The 22,110-nt window shown below is 45.0% G+C and overlaps 1 protein-coding gene across 1 annotated transcript; it reads right to left on the reverse strand.

The window, feature by feature from the left end:
* Positions 1–12,344: 12,344 nt before the first annotated feature.
* STOX1 (storkhead box 1) lies at positions 12,345–19,572 on the reverse strand. The gene is given in 5 exon segments (XM_044662937.1): positions 12,345–12,501; positions 15,509–17,327; positions 17,330–17,384; positions 17,386–17,783; positions 19,425–19,572. Coding segments are annotated over 5 exon segments (2,562 nt in total). The 5' UTR covers positions 19,558–19,572.
* Between the last annotated feature and the right edge of the window lie 2,538 nt (positions 19,573–22,110).

The following is a 22,110-nucleotide window of genomic DNA, read 5'->3' on the forward strand; positions in this document are numbered from 1 at the left end:
AAATTTGGACTCAGATATTTCCTGACCCTGTGCAAGTCACTTAACTCCCATTGCCTAGCCCTTACCATTCTTCTGCCCTGGAATAAATACACAGTATTGATACTAAGATGGAAGGTAAGAATTTGGGGGGGGGGTATTATTTGTAATTGGGAAGTTTTTTACAAAATGAATACAAATAAAAAACTATAGATATTAACTTGTGGTTTGCCAAGTCAACATGCAGCTGTAGCGATCTGTTTCTATTTGAGTTTGGCACCACTGATCTAGACCTCTTTGTAGAACCATCACTTTTATTTTTATTTTAGATGAAGAAGCAGTTTATTGCAGTCGTGAAACATGGTCTGTGCAAATGTACCAGGTTGGGAGAGCACAATATATGAAGAGGCAGAAAAACAGTTTGACTCAAATTCAGAGTTTCTGAAAGGAAATTGTATGTAACATATTGTAGGTTGGGTCAGACTTCATGGATGGGACTGGAACAAAATGAAACAGCCATAGACTATTTAACAGCGAATAAAAGGAGATTCACATAGCCATTGCATGGAAAGGCTATTCAATAAGGATAAAACAAAAACTTTAAGAAATTAAATAAGGGGCACCCTGGCCCCTCTAGGAAGCCCTTTCTACTTTGTTGTTATTCAGTCATTATTCATTGTTATTCAGATTGTTAGTAATAATTTGACCCCTACCCTGTTTTTGTAGACCCCCTGCTTATCCTAGCTCGATGATTTTTATCAGCATTTAATGTGATCCCATAGCTAAATATTTCTTCTAAGGATAATCAACTAATCTTTTTAAATTCAATTTTAATTTTATAATCAACTAATCTTTTTTTTAACATTTATTAATATTTATTTATAATCAACTAATCTTAAAGCATAATATAGTTGAGTAATTAGATGTAAATTATAGTTGAATAGGTTCTTTCCTCTCATGTTAAATTCATGCCAACTCATGACTTGCAAGATTCGAGAAAGAAGCTCTCAAGCGAGGCCTGAACATTTAAGCACTGTATGATAGAGATGTCGCAAGCTTCACTGAAAAGTCCTGAGCGATATTAAGAGCCCCTCCCCGATGGGCTGCTTCCCTCTTGTAACCCATTCTAGACAGGCCAGGACAAGGGGCCGGACCCACCATCCCTCTACCATAGTCCAGGTCTGTTGCTAGAGTGATGTCATGAGGATGAGGAGTAGTTGGGCCGGTTGCCATAACGATGGGGTAGAAATGGGCTGGTTGCCTGTGCCCACCCTGATGTTTTGTGAGCTACATGACTTAGGGTATATCAAGAGTTCTGAATCCACCAATGACTGTTCTGGCACCTAAAGACTGGGTTAAAAGCTGTATTCTGGAGAAAATAATGGTCTTAGACTATGAGGAAGGTCTGGATTGCCAAAGGGAGTCCCTTTGGCAAGTAGGATCCCAGACCTTCCTCATAGTCTAAGACTCTAGAGCTCTGCTTCAGTTGTTTTATTGCAGATTCGAAAAATTTCTGGCATTACAAGTCCAATTCTTTGTGACCCCCATCTGGGGTTTTCTTGGCAGAGATCCTAGGATGGTTCACCATTTCCTTCTCCAGCTTATTTTACAGATAAGGAAACTGAGGCAAACAGAGTGAAGTGACAGCTAGAAAGTGTCTGAGTTTGGATTTGAACTCAGGAAGATGAGTCTTCCTGACTGTGCCACCCAGCAGCCTTAAGTAGGCAGTTTTTGCCTCTTTGCACCTGCCACCTATTCCTCCTGGTTCTTTCTGAGGCAAAATAAAACGAGTCTCATCTCCCCCTACTAGTCAGGCCTTCAAATTCTTGAAGACAGTTATTAGTCCCTACTCCTTCCCTGCCAAATCTTCTCTTCTGCTGGCTAACCATCCTCAGTTCCTACAACTCATCCGGATATCTCCCAGGGCCCTTCACCAGTTTGGCTGCCCTCCTCTGAATTCTCTCCAGCTTATCAAAGTTCTTCTATGCTTGGAATCCTGGAATCTTCCTCCAGAAGTGTGTGAATGTGTGTGGGGGAGGTGTGAACCTTTCTCTGTTGAAATTCTATTTATTCTTCAAGGTCCAACTCAAATGCCACCTTCTCCTGGATTTCTCCACAGCCAGAAATCGGCCCTTTTCTGCTCCTTGACCTTTTGTTCTTGTCTCCTGAGTACACATATCTTGTTTTTAGGATACATTTGTGTTGTGTTCCCTAAGAGATTATCAACTTTGTGAAATCAATTGACCTTGGCATGGTTTTCTCTGTCTCCTCCAAGGCTAAAGATGGCACTCTCCAAGAAGTAGGAGCTAAATAAATATTCAACTGGATGGAAAAGGCTTAGGGACAGAAGGTCCTGGGTTCAAAGTGCCTCAGACACTTCCTAGCTCTGTGTCCCTGGGTAAGTCACTTAATCCCAATGACCTAATCCTTACACTGTTCTGCCTCGGAACCAATATTTATTATTGATTTTCAGAGAGAAAGGTTTTAAAAAATATATATATGGTAACTCAAGAAAACAAAAAACCAAACAAATAAAAAACTAGGAGGAACTGGAGTGAAAAGATTGAGAGTTAAGAGACCTTGGTTTGAGGTTTGGCTCTGCTGCTACTTGCTAGCTGGTGTCCTTAGAAGATTGTTTCCATTCTCGGGATCTGGCTGCCCCCTATATAAAATGAGGGGAGTAGATTAGACGGCCACCTTTGCAAGTCTAACGTCTTATATACAAATATATATGTAATACACACATACATATAATACATACCGTAGTAAATTAAATGAGTTTGACGTGTGACTTTCTCTTTCCTGTCTACTCCCTCCAGGAGATAACCAAGAAACAGCAGAATGAGGAAATAGAAGGATGATAGTAAAAAACCCTAAATTGAAAAATGAATTTTCAAGCCAATTCCTGAATAATTCGATTAAATGGACTCGTATAACATGTGTATGTCCCAAATCATTCTAGAATTGTATTTTTTAAATAGAATATTCTTAGCAACTCTCACTGCTTTGGAAGTTCTGGGTTTTTCTGTCATCATTTTAGCTTTTTTGTGGCCCGTCAGCTGGGCCACAAGAGGGCACGACTTGTTAAGAAATCCAATTGAAAAACTCGACAAATTAACTCGGCCTAATAAAGGCAAAGGAATTTCCCTGAGACCCACAGGATTTGCTCACAAACTGCAGTGCTACAGCCTGTTCAGCTGATAATGGTCAAAGTTCAATGTTAGGAAAACCAGCTGCTATACTGGGGTAGGGGAGAAGTCCCTGGACTTGGGGAGGAGCCAGCTCTGGCCACCAAGGCTCACCCCCTTAATCCTTTTGTGCCCTTGGACAGATCAGAGCTCATAAACATTTAGAGCTGGCAGGCGCTCCTGAGAGCCTCTGACCCAAGATCGTCAGTTCACAGAGGAGAAAACGGGAGTTCCACTGAGATTAGAAGTCAAGGTAACCCAGATGGTCAAAAGCAGAGCCCCTATTCAAAGCTTGGTCCTCTGACTCCAGAGCCAACCATGCTTTTTCCTGTTTCTGTCATTTCCCATCTTGAAGCTCGTTTCTGCTAAAAAAGGAACTCTCCAATTCCAGGATTCTATCTATTATTCCATTTTAGTGCTTGTATCAGGAGCTGCTAGGTGGCACAGTGGATGGAATGTCCAGCCTGGAATCCAGAAGTCCTGGGTTCAAATGTGACCTCAGTCACCTCCTAGCTGTGTGACCCTGGGCAAGTCACTTAACTTCATTTCCCCCTCTGTTGTTGTTAAGAATTGTTAGCAGAAAAAAAAAAATTCTTGTATCCCCCACCTTGAAAGGTCGTTGTCAGGAATATAAATGTGAACTCATTATTATACTTTTTCCTGGCTATGTGTGGTCTCCCCCTATCAGAATGTAAGGTCTGAAGGCAAGAACTCTCTTTTCTATCTGCAACCCATTCATTGTTGTCCCTGGGTGCCTTACACCTAGGTAAGCAATGTTTTTATAAATTCATTCCACAATAGATGCAATTTCATTCAACAAACATTTATTTAGCACCTTTTATGTATAAAGTACTTGGTAAAGTCCTGGGAAAGATACAAAGATGGATAAAGCAATCCCTGCCCTGGAGGAGCTTACAGTCTACTAGAGAGAGAACATGTTCAAGAATAACCAGTTGACTTTACTGGCAGAAGGTCAAAACTAAACTATGTTAGCATAGAATAGTGCAAAGCACCCGACATTTGGCGTCAAAGGCTATTTTCAAATTTATTTTTATTTATTTCATTAAATATTTCTCAGTTACATGCAAAAAAAAAAAAAGAACAATCATTTAAAGAAAAAAAAAGCTCTACTATTTAATACCTTGTAAAGCAAATCACTTCATCTCTCTGTGGGTCAGTTTCTTTATTAATACAATGAGCAGAGAATTGGACTCAATGACCTCTAAGTTCCCTTTCCACTTATCATTCAAGACAATGGAAATCCATTCCTTGTTCAGATATGAACTATATATACAATGTAATCATAAATCAAGCTTTTTTCTGGAATAATCTGTGTGCTCTAGCTAATTACTATTAATATGAGTTTGGTGGGAGAGGAGAGGGAGGTGAGAGCCATCATTTCAGGATCATGAGGAACATTTGGCACAGAACCCCATTCCTCCAATTTCCTTCTTCATTTATTTCTTAAAACCCTTATCTTTTGTCTTAGTATCAATTCTAAGATGGAAGAGCTTTAATAAGGGCTAGACAATTGGAGTTAAGTGACTCAGAGACACACAACTAGGAAGGGTCTGAAGTTAGATTTGAACCCATGTCTTCCCAACTCTGTGCTCTCTAGCTGCCCTCCTTCTTCCTCCAATTTAAATGGCCATCTCCAGTTTAATCTGTAGTCTTAGCGTTGCCTCCTGGACACTGAGAAGTTAAGTGGTTTGGTTTTTTTCTGCCTGTGATCTGTGTCACTGGTATGGCAATCACGTTGTGTTAGAAGTAGAAGATTGACTACAAAGTCTGTCTGTTCATCTGCAATTCACTTTCCCTCCATCTTTTTTTTTTTCCCTGCCCATTACTATGATTGTGTTTGCAACTCTCAGGGTGAAAATTTTCTCCACAGATGCAAATAAACCATTTATCTGCAATTTAGAGTCTTGAAAAGTTATTTAGCCCCAAGTGCTTAAATATTTTGCCCAGAGTCCCAAAGCCAGTATGTGTGGAGGTGTTAAGACTTAGTCTTCCTTCAACTGCCTACCTCTTACCGCTCTTCTGCCTTGGAACCAATATACAGCATTGATTCTAAGATGGAAGGTAAGGGTTAAAAAAAAACTTTTGTGTTCCTGATTGTAGGATTGACCATTTATCTATCAGGCCACACTGCCCCTTCTTGTGTATTATTAATATTGTTATATTTTATATGATTAATATTACATTAATAATGTATTTAAGATCTCTTTTCACTCTAAATCCCATGATGATATACCAATATGACCAATTCCATAGGAAGAATAAAATTAATATTTTAATTAAAAATATATTACATTAATAATAATCTTGTCAATATTGTCATAATTTGTTATTTAGCCAAAGAAAGAGGATTTAGTAGATATTCTCAAGGTTGACCCTAGCCTTTATGAATTTGGAACCATGGACCTGAGCCTCTAGTTTTCTCCAAAGGAGGCAGAAGATGGGGAGAGCTGTTTATAGGAAGAGGGGTGGGGTGGCTCTGAATAGGCATTGGAGCTTTGGGCTTCCCCTGAAGAAATCAGAGAAGCATACTTTTTCCCTTTAATAAAATGACTACATCCTAGCCATCCCTGCTTTAATGGTCTTTGACTAAACAAGAAGCAAATGATAACTTTGAATCTTCCACTGGAATTGATTGTCCTTGGAATGTGATTATGGCCTTAATAATGCCATTAGGAGAGGTATGTGTCTATTTGGTTTAGTAATTCAATTCAGCCAATATTTATTCAGTATTTCTATGTATAAAACTCTGAGCTAGGTGACTGAGAGCTAAGACAAAAAAGTCCAAAAACACCCAGTCCTGCCTTCGAGGAGCTTACATTTCCTTGTATTCCATTCCCATACAGCCTTCTTCCCATATAACCCAATCTATTGGGTGGGAATGGCCCTGGAATCAGAGGACCTGGAATCATATTCCAGCTCCAGAAATCACTAACGAGGTGATTCTTGGTCAATTACTTCATCTCTCTGCCTCAGTTTCTCACCTCCTAAAATAAGGGGGTTGGACTGGATGAGCTCTAAGGTCCCTTCCAAAGAGAGGACTTTTAGAGAAGGCTTAGATGTCAGCATATTTGCTGGCTTCAGGGATTTCTCTTGCCCGAGATCTCTTAAGCTCGCTGAGGGCAGACGCTAATATCCCTTTTCATCTTCACCTTCCCATCTTCTACCATAGATCCTTGCACACAGTGGACGTTTAATAATAATTGTCTAAATCCATTCTTAATCCAATTTCGTTGTTCTCCCTCATCGAGAACCTTCAAGGCCCAAAGGAGTGCATTTCTAAAGCTGGAACTTGAGATGCTTTGACAAAGAGAAAGTGGTTTTTAGAGTCCAGAGCTGGAAGTAAGCTTTGAGATCGACTCCTTCTTTTCTATAGATGAAGGCTCAGTGAGAGTAGAAATAGTCCAATTTTAATTTTCCAGTTTACAAATGAGGAAAATGAGGCAGAGCACGGCTGTTTCAGGCCTTGGGTCACCCTGGTGTCAGAGATGGGATTCCAGCCTTCTGATTCTAATTTCAGCCCTTTATCACTATACCACATTACTATGTCATCTGACAAGGCCAATTCTGTCACAACGTACTCATTTTCTCCTGTTACTTAGGATGAGGCAAGAAAATAGTTACCCTGATATTTTCTATATTAGTAGAAAAATGGAAAAGAAGCCAGGAATTCCAGTTAAAAGTTTCCATGTCAAAATAATGTCAGACTCTGGACGCCGTATTTCTTAGGGAATAATCTTCTCCTGAGCCCTGGGAAATTCACCATTTAACACATTTCTTCCACCTGTAATTCCTGGGGTTTCACGAGGTGTTTCTGAGATGACCACAGAACATATCAAGTTTCACAATGGGCCACATTAGAAAACTTTAGTAAGAAAATTAGAAAACTTTAATTAAAGACTTGTATAATCCACGAGGAAAGGCTAGCTGGGGTGGGGTAGGGGGGCAAACTGGAGGCAGAGGGATGCCTTTGCCTGATCTGCTGCACCAAGAAGCCTCCGTCTCCTGGGCCAAAGACAGGAGGGAAGGCCAGTGGTTGGCACTCCCTCTGCTCAGAGGTGCCAGGATGGACCAGGGACAGCACAGAACTCTCACACTAAGCACGAGATTTGGTGAGTTTGCCGCTGAATCAGTGGGTAAGATGGGGTTTGGTGGACAAAATGGACCTAAAACTTTAGGGAGTTCCACGGAATCTGGTCAGATCCTTACATTTTGGCTTCTTAATGCAATATAGCTACCTCCACCCTGAATGCCCAGTCCAGCAACTGGTCTTTTGGCTCATCTCAGACCTGAAGCTGATCATCTGCAGCTACACTGTTACCAACTCAACCTGGATTTTTGTTTGACAGCTCCCACTTCTCAGAATCCTGCCTCCTCTGTCTCAGGTGGGAATTGTTTTTCCCTCCACTAAAGGGTTCACTTAGTTGCTATCACATTTTGGCTCACCTCCAAGGGGCAGGACACTGCGAATATCCAGTTTAATAGACCTAAATAAGGTCCCCAGAGTCTATTTCTGGGACACAACTTGGAGGAGAAATGGGAAAGCTGGGACATGAATGCATTTTGGGGGGAGTTGTGAACTGATTCGGTCATCTGGAAGAGCAATTTGGAGCTGCGTCCAAAGGGCTATAAAACAGTACAGACCCTTTGACCCAGCAAGAGCATTACTAGGTTTATATCCCAAAGAGATGAAAAATATCCCAAAGAGATGGAAAAAGGGGGGGGGGGAGGGAGAAAGATCTATATGTGCAAAAATACTTTTTTAGTGGGGCAAAGATTTAGAAAGGGAGGGGATACTCATCAATTGGGGAAGAGCTAAGTTATAGTATATGATTGCAATGGGATAATATTATGCTGTAAGAAAAAAACAAACAGGAGGAGCTCAGAAAAACCTGGAAAAACTGACATGAACTGAAGCAGAGTGAAATGAGCAGAACCAGGAGAATGTTGTACAGTGACAGAAATAGCATACAATGAACAACTATAAATAAACTTAGATGTTCTCAGCAATACAATAATCCAAAATTATCCCCAAGGACTCATGATAAAAAATGCCATCTATTTCCAGAAAAAAAAAAAAAGAACTGAGTCTGACTCTAGACCAAAGTAACCTTTTTTCACTTGCTTAATTCATTTTTCTATTCCAGTTTCCTTCCACAAAAGGATTAATTTGGAAAAATGATTGTACACATAAAATCCATATGATATTACTACCATCTCAAGAGAAGATGGGGAGAGGGAAGGAAGGAGAGAATTTGAGACTCAATAGTTTTTGAAAAATGTTAGAAACTGGTTTTACATATAATTAGGGGGAAATAAAATTAAATTTAATTAATTTAAAAAATGACTATTAATGGGATTACAGAGCAATTGTAATAGAGGGCTTTGAAGAACAAGTCCATTATATTGGAGTGAGAATCTCTCCAATTCCTTGACTAACTTCTTGAGGACCTCAGAGGCAATCTAGTCCAGATTCCTCATTTAACAGATGAAGAAACAGAGAAGCCCAAGGAGGTTAGGTGACTTGTCCAAGGTCATACAGGAGTTAAGTGGGAGAAAAGGGATTTGAGTTCAAGTCCTTTGGGTAGGATTGTTTCCTTGGTGCTTGACAGCCCGGTCTTTGAGGCTGTGCTATGAGCAGGCAGAAGGATCATCATAAGCATCCTGTTTTTTCTAACTTTTGGGGAAATCTGCGCTTTGTGTACCTGAGTACTGAGAAACTCCACAATGATCCTATCCTTGTTTTGGGTATGCTAGCACCCAATAAAACCTCTCCCAACCTGTCTGTTAGTTGCCAGACCCTCCCTGAGACCAGCCCGATCGCTTCTTTTCTCCTCCATCAGAGCCTTTGTCTATTTTTCATGGTCAAACCTATTGGCCAAGCACTTCACTTTGACTCCAAATTCAGCATTTTTCCAATCATCCCATACTATGTCCTAATTGGATAGACTTGTGTCAACAGTCTCTTATGAGAAGTTTCTTCTTCAATTACTGGAGCAAAGGGTGGATTATTCAACTAGCTTCCATGTCCTGACTTCTTTGGTTTGATAAAGCCAAAAAAATCCCCTCCAGACAAAAGAAAAGAAAAGAAAACCACCTGGCAAAGCTAGATGGACAACACCATCAACAGAAACATATGAACAACTCAGATGAACTGGAGGGAGGCAGAATGGAAAGGGCCCCCCTGGACTTGGGGTCCGAAGAGACTTGGCCTCAGATACCACCTCATATAGGACCATCTTGTAAAATGTAGTTCAGGATACCCATGGTACTTCCTCATGGGGTTGTTGTGAAGATCAAAGGAGATAATATATGTAAGTAAAAGGCTTTCCAACCTTGAAGCACTCTCTGAACATTGGTTATTGCTACTTTCTCTCCTCCCTTATTTATTACATTTTCTCACCTTTATCCTGTACCTCTCCACCGCCTAAATCTAACCTTTTCATGGCCTCCCTTTTCCATCTTTGACAAGATTGAAGCCATCCAGTGTGAATTTGCTCAGACCCCCTTCTGTATTCCTCCAAATTTATTAGCCCTATTTCCTACCTCAACTCTTCTCCCTGTCCTATTCCAGGAGGCACAGAGGAAACGATATTCTACTCATTCGGGTTAATCTCTCTACCTGAACCCTTGAACCTATGCTTTCTGGCCTGCTTCGGAACTGGACTCCCACACTCATCTCTGCCTCTCTCCTGCATCTCTCACTGTGTCCAGGAATGGAGAAAGATTCCCCTTTAGCCCCAAACATGCAGAGATCTCCGTAATTCCAGGACAGTGCGGAACAGTAGAAGAGAACAAGTCTGAAAGGACTCTGGGTCCTGTGTATAAAATGAGGACTGTGGACTCAGTGACCTCTAAGCTACCTTCCAGCTCTAAGTCAACATAATCTATAATCTAAAAATATTATTTTGTTGATCTCTCCAATGCCAGACAGTTATCATTCCATTTTCCTCTTTCTCTCACCACCAAATTCCTGGGAACATTTTTCTATACTTCGGGCCCCTTGCCACACACCACCAGCTCTTCTCCTTTCAACTAGCCTCCATCACAGTCACTCTGAAACTGTTCTGAAAAGTCATCCATGACCTAGATCCGAATTTTCTCTTTTCAATAGTCTTCTTCCCTTTGCCTTCCTATATCACTTAATACCAGTAACTACCTTCTCCCACCTGGAAAATTCTCTCCTCCTTTGACTTCAGAAATTCGACAATCACCTGCTTTTCCTTTCTTCCCTAATTCCTTCCCTAACTACCCGTATTTTTCATGACCCTTAAGGGGTGCACCTAAGGGTCGGACCTTGACCATCTTCCCTTCCTTTCTATATTTCTCCTTGTTTGCAGTGTCAAGACTTGAAAGGAGCCTCAGAGGCCATCTAGTCCAACTCCCACTCTCAGCAACAATTCCCCTTCCTCTCTCCCATTCCCTCTGAGGGGTTCAATGACCACCTCTCTGCCAGTGACTCCCTAATTGGACCTCTGCAGCAAGCTCCAGAGTCACATCTTCAGGTGCTGCTAGATGTCTCCACTTGGCTATACTATCGGCATCTCAAACTTGTCATGGTCCAAACCAAGGTCTTTCATCATCCCCCCAAATCCATTCCTTCTCTAAATGCAGATCAAAGGACCAGCCTTCACCTGGATTCCTGGCTTCAAAATCAGAGTATATCATCTTTGACTTTTCCTTTTCCCCAATTCTCACATTCAGTCACTTACCAAGACCCGCCAATTATGCCTGCATCATATCCTCTCAGCCTTTCCTCCCTAATTTCTAATGTCACCATTCTAATAGAGCCTCCGTGATCATTCACAAAGACCAATGCAATAGGCTTCTAGATCTTTCTACCTCCCTCTCTGCCCCATACCACTGCTGGACTAATCAGCCTCATGTAGGACTCATGTAATTCCAATAGAATGTAAGCTCTTGGAGGGTAGGGACTTCATTTTCATCTTGATATCTCCAAGGGCCCAGCCCAGTTTCTAATATACTGTAGGCACTTAAATAAATGTTCATTGAACTGGCTGATTTACTCAGTTTTCAGCACTTACCAAGGAAAGTCGGGTCTTTTATCTTGCATTTGAGGCCCTTGAAAAATGACTCCATCTTACCTTGCTAGGCTCATTCCCTCCTCCCACTCTTCCTCCTCTCTCTTTTATTCTGATCTAGCTCCTTTGCTTGAGGCATTGGCTCTAATATGCTCTTACTATTCTTCTCTGGCTTCACCTGTTGACTTCTTTCTCATCCTTTAAAAGCCCAAGTCAGTGCCTCTTCTTTGAGGAAGCAAGCCTTTCCCAATCCCCACCCTCTCTCCAGCTGGAAATGTTCTTTTTTCAATCAGATTATGAGTTTGATTGTGATTAATTACTGGATTAATAATTAGTTAATGTAATTGAGTTCAAGATTTATTATTGAGAAGCTAGTGTGCCAGAGCAGATAAACACTAGACCTGGAACCAAGAAGACTGTGTGATCCTGAATCTCTCAGTGCCTTCAGCTTCCTCATCTGTCAGATAAGCAGGGGTGGGCTAGATGGCCTCCAAGAATCCATCAGTCTCTAAATCTATGGTCCTTTAAGCACCTACAACACTGTCGAAGGACACAGAGACAAGAATGAAAGTGTCTGCCCTCAGAGAGCTTCCAGTCTTCTTCGAGAGCTGCACCTTGTATTTCCTTACTGGGTGGATTAGGGAACTGAGATCTTTTGACTCCGGATGCATCCAGAATGTATTCTCCTACACTAGGCAGCACAAATATTAATATTATTCCCATTTGGCAGGGCATACAGGTAAAGAGGTCACAGATTCATGGAGTGTCAGGAAAAGGAATCTGAAACCAACTGTTGTCCCTCAACTCCCAGATCCTCTCTACCCTGCTGCATGGCAATAAAGATGACTAATGCCACGTGTGTTTTTTTTCTTTTTATTGTAAACATTCTAAATATTTCCAATGACTCTATACCAAAATAAAATGTTTTTTAAAACTTTTCAGATCAGAAATGGAACAAAGTTCGTGCCTAAAGCACAAATATTCAAGAATTGTAAAGTATATACGTAATACATGGGTGAATCTGATACAGGCAGAGGGTTAAAACATTTACAGTTAAGGATGTACATTTTTACAACAACAACAAAAAAGTTAGCCCCAAGTTCCCAGAAAAAAAGAAGACTCAGACATTTATTACAGGAGTCAGCTGGAGCAGGGAATTGGATGTGAGCATCGGTCTGTTCCTCGTGCTGTTTATGCCTTCAAAGTTCTGTAGGAAACTTCGTCTTCTCTTTAGCCCCTCCAGAATGACAGAATTATTAGATGTCAGGCTCTGTGTCCTAAAGACATGGAAAATGAAATAAAACCATTACTTTTTTTTAAAGGAAAGCTCTTTGGATTTCTGTTTATATTAAGCAACTATATTCTCCAATTATATTATACGATATTAATTATATTAAGCATTGTATTCTCCAATAATCCATTACTATGAAAGAGTTAAAAAAAAACCAACCCTGTTAGGCCTCAATTGCATTAAAAGAATTCGGCTCCTCAATTCCACGTGTCCTTCATGCTTACCAAGTTCCACAGTTGGACATCTATGATATTGCCACCTGGATTGCTCATGTCAGTCATTCAATTCCATAAACATTAAGCATTTTCCTTTCTTTGCAGAGGTGTGGGACACAACATATACTGTAAACTCTGGTGTTGGCTAGTTTTGGTAAACTGACTTATTTTTCTTTCTTTTTAATTAATTGTGATAAAAAGAAGTATTGCTGGGTAGTGGAGGGAAGAGAGGAAGGTTTGGAAATGAAGATGAGACTAAAAACAAGATATTAAACATTTTAAATATTGAAAAATCAAACGTTTTGGGTGACTCGGTAGATGACAGCCAGGCCCAGAGGCAGGGTTCAGATCTGATCTCAAATACTCCCTAGCTGTGTGACCCTGGGCAAGTCATTTAACTCCCATTGTCCCTTACCGCTCATCTGCCTTGGAGCCAATACACAGAAGTTATGTCCCTGAAACCCAGGATAGTTTCACCAGCCTCTAATAACCTGTCCAGATAAATACTTGGGTGTTCCTCCTCCCCCTGCCTTAATTTTTCAAAGGACCCCCATGCATTAGATCTTCTTGCATGTAGCCTCATTGCTTCTGCTAAGTCCTCCCAGCACCTTCTAAGATAGGTCATATTAGCATGAGAGGACAGCTCTAAGTCTTGATGGTGTTCTGACCACAAGGCAAGATTGGGGTTGCTTCTAGTTTTGGCAATAAGTTTTGCCTTTTCACTAGGGGTGAACAATTCTGAAAGTAGCAATTCCACGTCCTCAAAATTTGGGTTGTAAAGGCTCACTGCCCGTTTATATTCTTTTATTGATTTGTGTGGATTGACATAGAACTGGGGGAACCTCCTTTTCAAAATCTCCAGATCACCCCCTGAAAAAGGTTTGTAGCCTTTCACATGAATAATGCCTGCATCTGGTTGTACAATAGTTCTGTCAGTGATTGGAAGGATAATTACAGGAGCTGCTTCAGCCCCTGCAACCTCTTGTTGTTCAGGGTTCTCATCTTTAACCCCCTTCTTTGTTGTGACAGCATTCTCAATGATCTCTAGCTGCACTATCGTTTTAGCATCCAAGTCCTTCCCTTCCCTGATCTGCCTGTTAATTTCAATTAAGGTCTTCATGGGTTCCACCATTTGCTCTAAAACTGGGTTTGTAATTTCAGCTCTCCCAAAGGTAAATGCCAACACCTTTCTCAAAATCATAAGGGCCCCATAGAAAGTTGCAGTCATGGCTATCCCTGATGGCACATATGCCAAGGCATCACCCACTGTTATTGTTAGCCACAGGTATGTATCATAAATTTCTATAATCTGCTTAAAGAATTGGGGAACTGTAATCAACCAAAATGTGGCACAAGTCTGCCAAATCCCATATATCAGGACCCCGGAGCACCCCAGTGTAACAACAGCCCTGTTGATGAAGCTGGCCATATTGATCACTTCCCCACTAGGTTCTGAAGTAAAAATCCTAGGCTGGCTGGCCAAAACTGTTATGTTTGTAATAACAGGGATATTGGGAAGCTGATGGGCTGGCCAGGGCCAGATGCCTGCAAGACACGCTTCTCCCACACAGACAGGCTTGAGTGAGTGGGGAGGGGGTTAGGTACCCCTCGCTCTCAAACCCCTCCCCCCAAGCACTTGGTTTCGGTTGAAAACGGAGACAGGCCTGAGTGTCTTCAAGCTAGATTCAGCAAAGGCAATTCTTTAATGATGTTCCCTTCCTCTAACTTACATTCCCCACAGGTCTGATTGAGGACTGAGTAGTAGTTAGATATCTTACTGTTAAGAACTCAGATGGATCTGACTTCTTAGGCTGGCAACTGACAGGAATCAAACTTAATGGCTGCAGTGAGTATCCTCAAATAATTCCCAGGCACTGATATCAAAGATAAAGCTTATATTGGTAAAAGAAAGAAGGGGAAGGCAAGAGGGGGTAATAAGGATTTGGATAAGAACTGGGAAGCCCTGAACTGTCAGGAGGGAGTGGCAGACCTTTAGCTAACTTGCTCTTAAGCTAATAGTAATTACTTCTAATGTCTATATAACTAAATAATTATTATATTAATGCTGGAAAGGTCTAATCCTACTAGACAGGCAAACTCCTGAGTAGAAACCACAATGGCTTTTGCCACGATGGCCTCCCAGGCGAACCCCCAAATCAGGAGCAGCCAGCAGAAAGATCTGCTCCCCTCAACTCCCAGAAAACAACTGTTTAACTTCCTACTAACTGGCCCCTCACCCAAAGTTCTCCAGAGGGGGTCCCTTGGAATTCTGGATGAGGCCTGACCCTGTATTTTGCAGGAATCCCATGCTGCCATTTTCTGTATTACAAAATGAACAGAAAGGAGTCATGTTCTCATTCATGCTTTTTTTTAAACGCTTGTTTTTCAGCCAGCTGCAACTAAATAGTACAGGGGATACACGGAATCAGGAAGACGTGAGTTTAAATCCCACCTCAGATGCTCCCTGGCTGTGTGATCCTGGGCAAGTCACTCAACCCTGACTGCCAAGCTCTTACTGCTTTTTCGCCCTGGAACTTAGTACTGATTCTAAGACAGAAGGGAAGGGTTTTTATTTTTTAAATGATTTTATTATAATATTTATTAAAATAATTTCATTAAAAATTAAGTGAGTTGTATGGAAATTCTATTCTACACGTGTCTTTCAGGAACGCTTCATCTGAATTCACTAGCCAGAGCCTAGGAAGACGCTTCTCTGGACGGCCCTCGGCCTGACCATCGCGGTCCCCGCCGTGTCCGGGGAGCTGCGGATGCACTTACCGAGGAGAATCGATTCCGCTGTCTCCGGTCAGACTGTGGTTTTCGGTTCCTTCTAGATGCTGCCGCTCCTGCTGGTCGCGTGGAGCCAGGACGGGCCTCCGCAGGTCACCGAAGAGCTCCGGCTGCTGCCGGCCCTGTTTCCTGGCCTCCTCGGCCTGGGGCCCCCGAGCCCAGCCGGCCGGGGCGTCTCCCCTCTCCCCAGCGGAGTTCTGCAACGTTTCCGCCTCGGAGTCGTAATCCTCGAGTAGACGTAGACGGCCTTCGGCGAGCTCCGAGGAGAGCCCGGCCCTCTGGGCAGTGGCGGCCTCCTCATCTGGGCCACAGCCAAAGGGACGGAGGCCGCGGCTTTCCCCTGAGAAGTGCATCTTCCGGCGGCCGTCTGCCTCCGTGGGCGAGCCAGCGGCTCTGCAATAAGCGATTCTTTCGGAAGTTTGAGGCTCAAACCTGGGTATTTGGCCGCCGTACTCGGCCGGGTCGCCACTCACGCTCCAGCGGCCCGGGGGGCCCTCGGCCACATTAGCTCTCCCTAGACAGTCCCACAGGCTCCCATCTGTGAAGGAATAGGGGATGCGGCCTGGCCGAGCTGGACACAAGATGCGGCTCTCAGCAAAGCCGTCCTCCTCCTCCTCTTCCTCCTCTTCCTCCTCCTCCTCCTCCTCCAGAGAGCTGCAGGCATTCTCGTCGCCGCCATCGGCGTCCTTCTGGTACAGAGCCGGCTCGTCGTCCTCCGTGAAGCCTTCGTTCTCGTCCTCCCAACATCTCACGAAAGCCGTCCCGGCCGGCTCTCTCGGGGGGTCTCTATTGAGCCTCTCGGGCTGTCTTGGGTGATGGTCCAGAAGGCTGAGATTCTGGAAGGGACGCACAACGGCCTGGTCGGCGAGCCCGCAGCCGGAGGCCCACGACCTCGAGCGAGGCTGGGTTTCGGGGTGAGTCTCCCCAAGACGATCGGCGCAGGCGTGGCTCTTCCACCGGACGTCAGGGACCCTCTTGTCTTGGCCCGCGCGGGCAGACCGGCTTTCTCCGAAGGGACGGACGCCGCTCGGCGAGTCATCGGAGAGGCACTCTTGGAAGTGGTTGGCGACAGGCCGGACGGACGAGTGACCAGCAGTGGGTGGTTTTGCCTCGTCTTTGGGCTGCGCCGGGCCTGGCCGTTGGGCTTCGCTGTCCACGTTTCTCGAGGCATCCAAAGACCTCGACCTCTGGAAGGAGCGTCGGGGCTTCCCGGGCCGCTTGGCTCTGGGCTCACCGTCCTTCTGGGCCTTGTAGCCTCTGATGGGAGGAAAGCCGGGGAAGGGGTTGCTGATTCTCTTCTTGTAGATAAAAGGCGGGTCGGCTCCCTGCGGGCCTCCCGGGGCCCTGCGAGCCGGCTCTTGCTCGGGGGTCCTGGCTCTGGGCTCGGCCTCCTCGGGAAGCCGCCCGGAGAGAGCCTCCGGCCTGGCGAGGCTGGCCTGGGAGCCCCCGTGGCCCCGGCCTCTGGCCCTCTCTCGGCTCCGGGGCCCCCTCCTGCGATGCCTGCCCGACCGACTCGGGCGTCTCCTGCCCCCGGCCTTCGCGGGCGGCGGGCGTGCGGCCGGCCCCGGCTCCGTGGAGGTGCCCTGGCTCGTGTGCTTCTTCTGCATGAGGACCGTGTGTCTGACCAGGTTGTCCACGGTCAGCTCGGGGTTGATGCGTCTGATGATCTCGTGCTCCACGTCCCGAGGAATGTTGTCCAAGTTCTCCTCGTCTCGGACTGGCCACTCCTCGGGTGGGAACTGGGCAGAGAACGTCCTGTGGTCCTTCTTGGGCCTCTCTTTTCTGGACCTCTGGCGCCAGAAGAGGCGGAGCCCGAACCTCCTGCTCTTCTCCTTGTCCTTGGCGGAGGGTGCGGCCCCGGCCCCGGCCCCGCTGCAGAGGAGCCGGACGTCCTCCGCCGTCGCCCCGGCGTCCCCCGGCTTCTTCTGCCCTCGGCGGCCGGCCTCCCCCGCGGCCGGGGGCCCAAGTCCCTCGCCCGGACACGGGTCGGGGAAGCAGCGGCACGACTTGCAGTGAGACGGGCTGGCCACGTTTTCTTTGGCGAATTCTGCCGGGCTGTCCATACTGACCAGATACGTGACGGACGGCGGCAGCTCGTGACCCTCTTCCAGGGCGGCCCTCTTCTCGCGGGGGGCCGCGTGTGTGATGAAGTACGTCTGCGGCGTAACGATGAAGTAGCCGTCCCCGGTGTGGTAGATCTTCCTTTCTTTGATCAGGCCGCCCAGCGTGGCGTGGAGGACGTCTTGCGAAGGGCTGGCGATGCCTGAAACGGAACGACACATTCATTGCCATTTGACAGGACGCCGGACGTCTGAGTCAGGAACGACACGGTGCCAAGAGACGGACTCGTGCCCGATAAAACACCTCCGCCATCTTTGTGCCAAGGGCCGAGCCGCTGGTGCAGCTGCACCGAGGAGGGGCTGGCTGGCTTTGCCTCAAGCACCCAAAATTTAGAAGGCTGGAAAAACTTTAAAATGGCTTTCAAAGAGCACAGAACTTATTCACTTATTTTAATTTTTTAAAGCCCTTGCCTTCTGCCTTAGAATCAGTATTTTATTATGATCATTATTTTATACATATAAATATATACGTATATATGTGTATATATATTATAAAGCCTTGCCTTCTGTCTTAGAATCAGTATTTTTATTATTATTTTATATATATATATACATATATTTTTTATTTGTTCGTTTGCTTATTTATTTGTTGATTTTATGAAGCCTTGCCTTCTGTCTCAGAATCAATATTGTGGATCGGTTCCAAGCCAGAAGAGTGGTCGGGGCTAGGCAATGAGGGTCAAGTGACTCACTCAGGGTCATCCAGGTAGGATGTGTCTGAGGCCAGACTTGAACCCAGGATCTCCCTTCTCCAGGCCTGGCTCTCTTTCTACTGACCCACCGAGCTGCTCCTGAGCATAGAATTTTAAAATTCACTAGTTTGCTTTCTGAGAGGAATGATCCTCCTCCGGCAGTGTGGAAACAGCTGAACCTAAGACTTAGTGAGTGGGACCAGAGGTAAAGCCCAGTGGCACCCCGTGGCACGTTTCCTTGCCAGCCCGGCCCATCTTCCTCCCTTTCAGTCTCCTCGTGTCTCTGCCCGGTGACGGGCGATATTCTGGGGTTTCTACATGGGGCTGGTGTGGAAGCCTCTTCTTCCCTTCTCCTTCCAACAGGACCGTCATGTTTGGAGTCTCTCTCACTAGATGTTTCCCACCATGAAACTAGACTCCATGAGCGTCTCTTCCAGTTTAATAGCACTTTACTAAGTTGTACCATTTTTGCATCATGAATTGCAAAGTCAGAAGAGATGAGGACCCTGAGGTCCTAGGAGGCTAAGTACCCAGTCAGAGACCACCAGCTATTAATGGTCAGAGACAGGATTTAAATCCGGATCTCTTTTTCTTTTTCTGTCTTAGAAGCAATTCTAAGGCCAGGTTTCAAGGCAGAAGAGAACTGGGAGTTGGTTTAAGTGACTTGCCCAGGGTTGCATAGCTAGGGATATCTGAAGCCAGATTTGAACCCAGGACCTCTGGCTGTCTATCCACTGAGTCACCGAGTTGCCCCTAAACCCAGATGACTGGTTTCCAGAGATTCCTGTAATCATTCCAATGGACTCTCCTGCCCAGATATCAGATGTTACCATGATAATAATGCATGTAAAGAGCTTGGCAAACTTTAAAACACTATAAAGAAATGTCAATGGACAAATATTGCCAGTTATGTCAGTATTTACAGCCACCCACTCCTGCTCTAATAATCATATAATAGATAGAGGACAGATATAAGGCGTTCGTCGTGGCTGAGGTTCTCTGGGCCAGACCTTGGATCCCTAAAGATTGTGCAATGGCGGCCTGGAGCAAGCGCCATCCTTCAGCAAGCGCGCCGGGAGCCCCCGCCCGTACCTGGGTAGTGCTTCACCAGCCGATCCAGCAGGGATTCCTGGGTCACCACGACGTGAGCCGCATTCATATCCGCTATGGCGCAGCAGAGGACCTCGGCCAAAGGGATGAACTGCGACTGAGAGATGGGGTTCATCTGCACTGGGAAGACGTCCCCTGTGGAGAGAAGAAACCATGAAGCGTCCCAGACAGGCCAGCCGGGACTCCCAGTGCGTCTGCTTCACGGCAAACGCTTCCTTGTTCTCCCCTTTTGTGGAATAGTGAACAACCAAACTTAGATCTCCAGCAGAGGGGAAGCTGCCAGGACCTGGTGGCTACAGATTGGCGGTTTCCTAGCTGTGGGCTGAAGGACAAATCATTTAACCTCTCTGGGGCTCAGTTTCTTCATCCATAAAAAGGGGCGATAACATCCACAGAACCTAATCTCCAGGTCATCGGGAGGCTCAAAGCACATCATGTGTTGGGAAGAGCTCGGCAAAAGCTAGATGCTACGGCAGCCTCTGTTAAAGTGAAGAGGTTCCTTTTGTGTTCCAGACAAGGGACTCTTCTGCCCAGCTCCCAGACGCACCAGGATAATAATGTATGTAAAGTGCTTGGACTTAATCTAATCAGCACAATATCTCTCTCTCTCTCTCTCTCTCTCTCTCTCTCTCTCTCTCTCTCTCTCCCCCTCCCTCCCTCCCACATTTCTCTGCCTCTCTCAGTCTCTCCCCACCTCTCTCCCTCTTTCTGTCTCTGTCTCTCAGTGTCTCTCTGTGTGTGTGTCTCTCTCTCTTTCTCTCTCTCCTTCTTTCTTCCTCCCTCTCTCTCTCCCTCCCCCATTTCTCTTTGCCTCTCTCTGTCTCTCTCTCTCCCTCTCTCTGTCTCTCTTTCTCCCCACCTCTCTCCCTCTTTCTTTCTCTGTCTCTCTGTATCTCTGTCTCTGTCTCTCTCTCCTTCCTTCTCTCTCTCTCTCATATAAACTCCTTCTGTCTTCGAATCAATACTGTGTATTGGTTCCAAGGTAGAGGGGCAGTAAGGCTTAGGCAATGGCAGTAAAGCGGCTTGTCACATAGCTAGGAAGTGTCTGAGGTCCCATTTGAATCCAGGACCTCCCATCTCCAGGTCTGGCTCTCTATCCACTGAGCCACCTCGCTGCTTACTAACACATGAGCATTCTAAAATAGAAGCATTTCACTTTTCACTTAGATTTTGCTCTAAGCATCCTCCATGATCGTAGTGAACATCTTTGATCAGCCCCTTTAAGCCTCGGCGGATACCCTTCATCAGATGGTTGTAGAAGGACGTTATTCTTGTAATCGCTCTTGGGGAATGTTGTTATGATCCTCGTGTCTCTATGAGGGAGATGGCAGAGGAGGAAAGCCTTGAAGGCTGTATTTTGCTCCACCAAATTGAGAGCTTTTCTGTATTGAGGGAGCCTGGGGAGATGTTGCATCTTGTCCTCTCTTGGGTGACTCACTCTCTTGCCCACCATTTTAGGAAGGACCCCTGCCATGATTCACTTCAACTCACTCCTGGTACTTCTTTTCTTCCTTCCCTGAGAAATACTTTTCTCCTTCTGCTGTGCAGCTCCCCAATAAAATGTAAGGCCCTCAAGGATGGGGATAGTTTGATGTTTTGTATTTGTACCCCCGGCATTCGCCCAATGCCTGGCACTCCTACCCTTATACCATGCCTCAGAAGGGTCTTCATCCTGGAAGTTCACTTCAGCCCAGGAATGCACACCTTAGAAGTACTTGTGGCCAGGGCAGCTAGATGGGAAGTCTTGGGTTCAAATCTGGCCTCAGATACATCTTAGCTGGATATCCCTAAGTCACTTAACCTAGCCATTACTGTTTTTCTGCTTTGGAACTGATACACGATATTGATTCTAAGATGGAAGGTAAGGGGTTAAAAGTTAAAGAAAAAAAAAAAAAAGACATTGTGCCTCCATAATAGCAAGTCCCTAGTCCAGCCCCTCACTGAATGGGGCTCTCTGCAGAAAAGAGCTGTAACCCCTGGTCAGGCCAGGAGAATCTCTAGGCTAACCTTGATCCAAAGTACAGAGGGAACATTTCAGCAAACGAATTCGCACTTGCAGAGCCTGCTAAAGAAGCTAAGTACTGCCCTCCCAACCACACTTCAAGGCAGTCGCTCTAAATACCACTAGCTGCATTTTAGATGGTCTCCTCTGGGATAATTTTCAAGCCCCTTTCATTTGCCAAGTGCCCACTGGAGAGATTCTCTTTCCAAGACTCTCATGTTCTTGGTTCCAACGAGCATTCCACCCCCCTGTTTTGACAGAGACCATTTGGACGGTCGATTTTCTGATGTGTTTTCTTTAAAAGTTAGACCAGATCTTTCAAGATAATCTTTGCTTGTTGGAATGCTGATGGACTCTGCTCTGTTATATTACTAAATCCTTTACAAGTATGGAAGGTAGTATGAGCAGTCCAGATTTTTCTTAAAATATTAATTCTCGGCATTCACCCAGAGCACACTACGATCGGTCATAGATTTTGATTTTTTCCTCTTTTCTTCTTTTAAACTGAGACTTGCTTTCCCTAATTGCAACATGGACCCAAACAGCTTATTTGAGATTATTGGATTGTTGGACTATAAAATAAGGTTTGCCTGCTGGTCTACAACCCTGAAGAGTTAACTCCCAACGCTTCCTTCTTAGGAGCCCCGTACCTCCTCAAGGGCTTTT

This window comes from Gracilinanus agilis, chromosome 2, assembly GCF_016433145.1.
Source record: "Gracilinanus agilis isolate LMUSP501 chromosome 2, AgileGrace, whole genome shotgun sequence".
In the NCBI taxonomy this organism is placed as follows: domain Eukaryota; kingdom Metazoa; phylum Chordata; class Mammalia; order Didelphimorphia; family Didelphidae; genus Gracilinanus; species Gracilinanus agilis.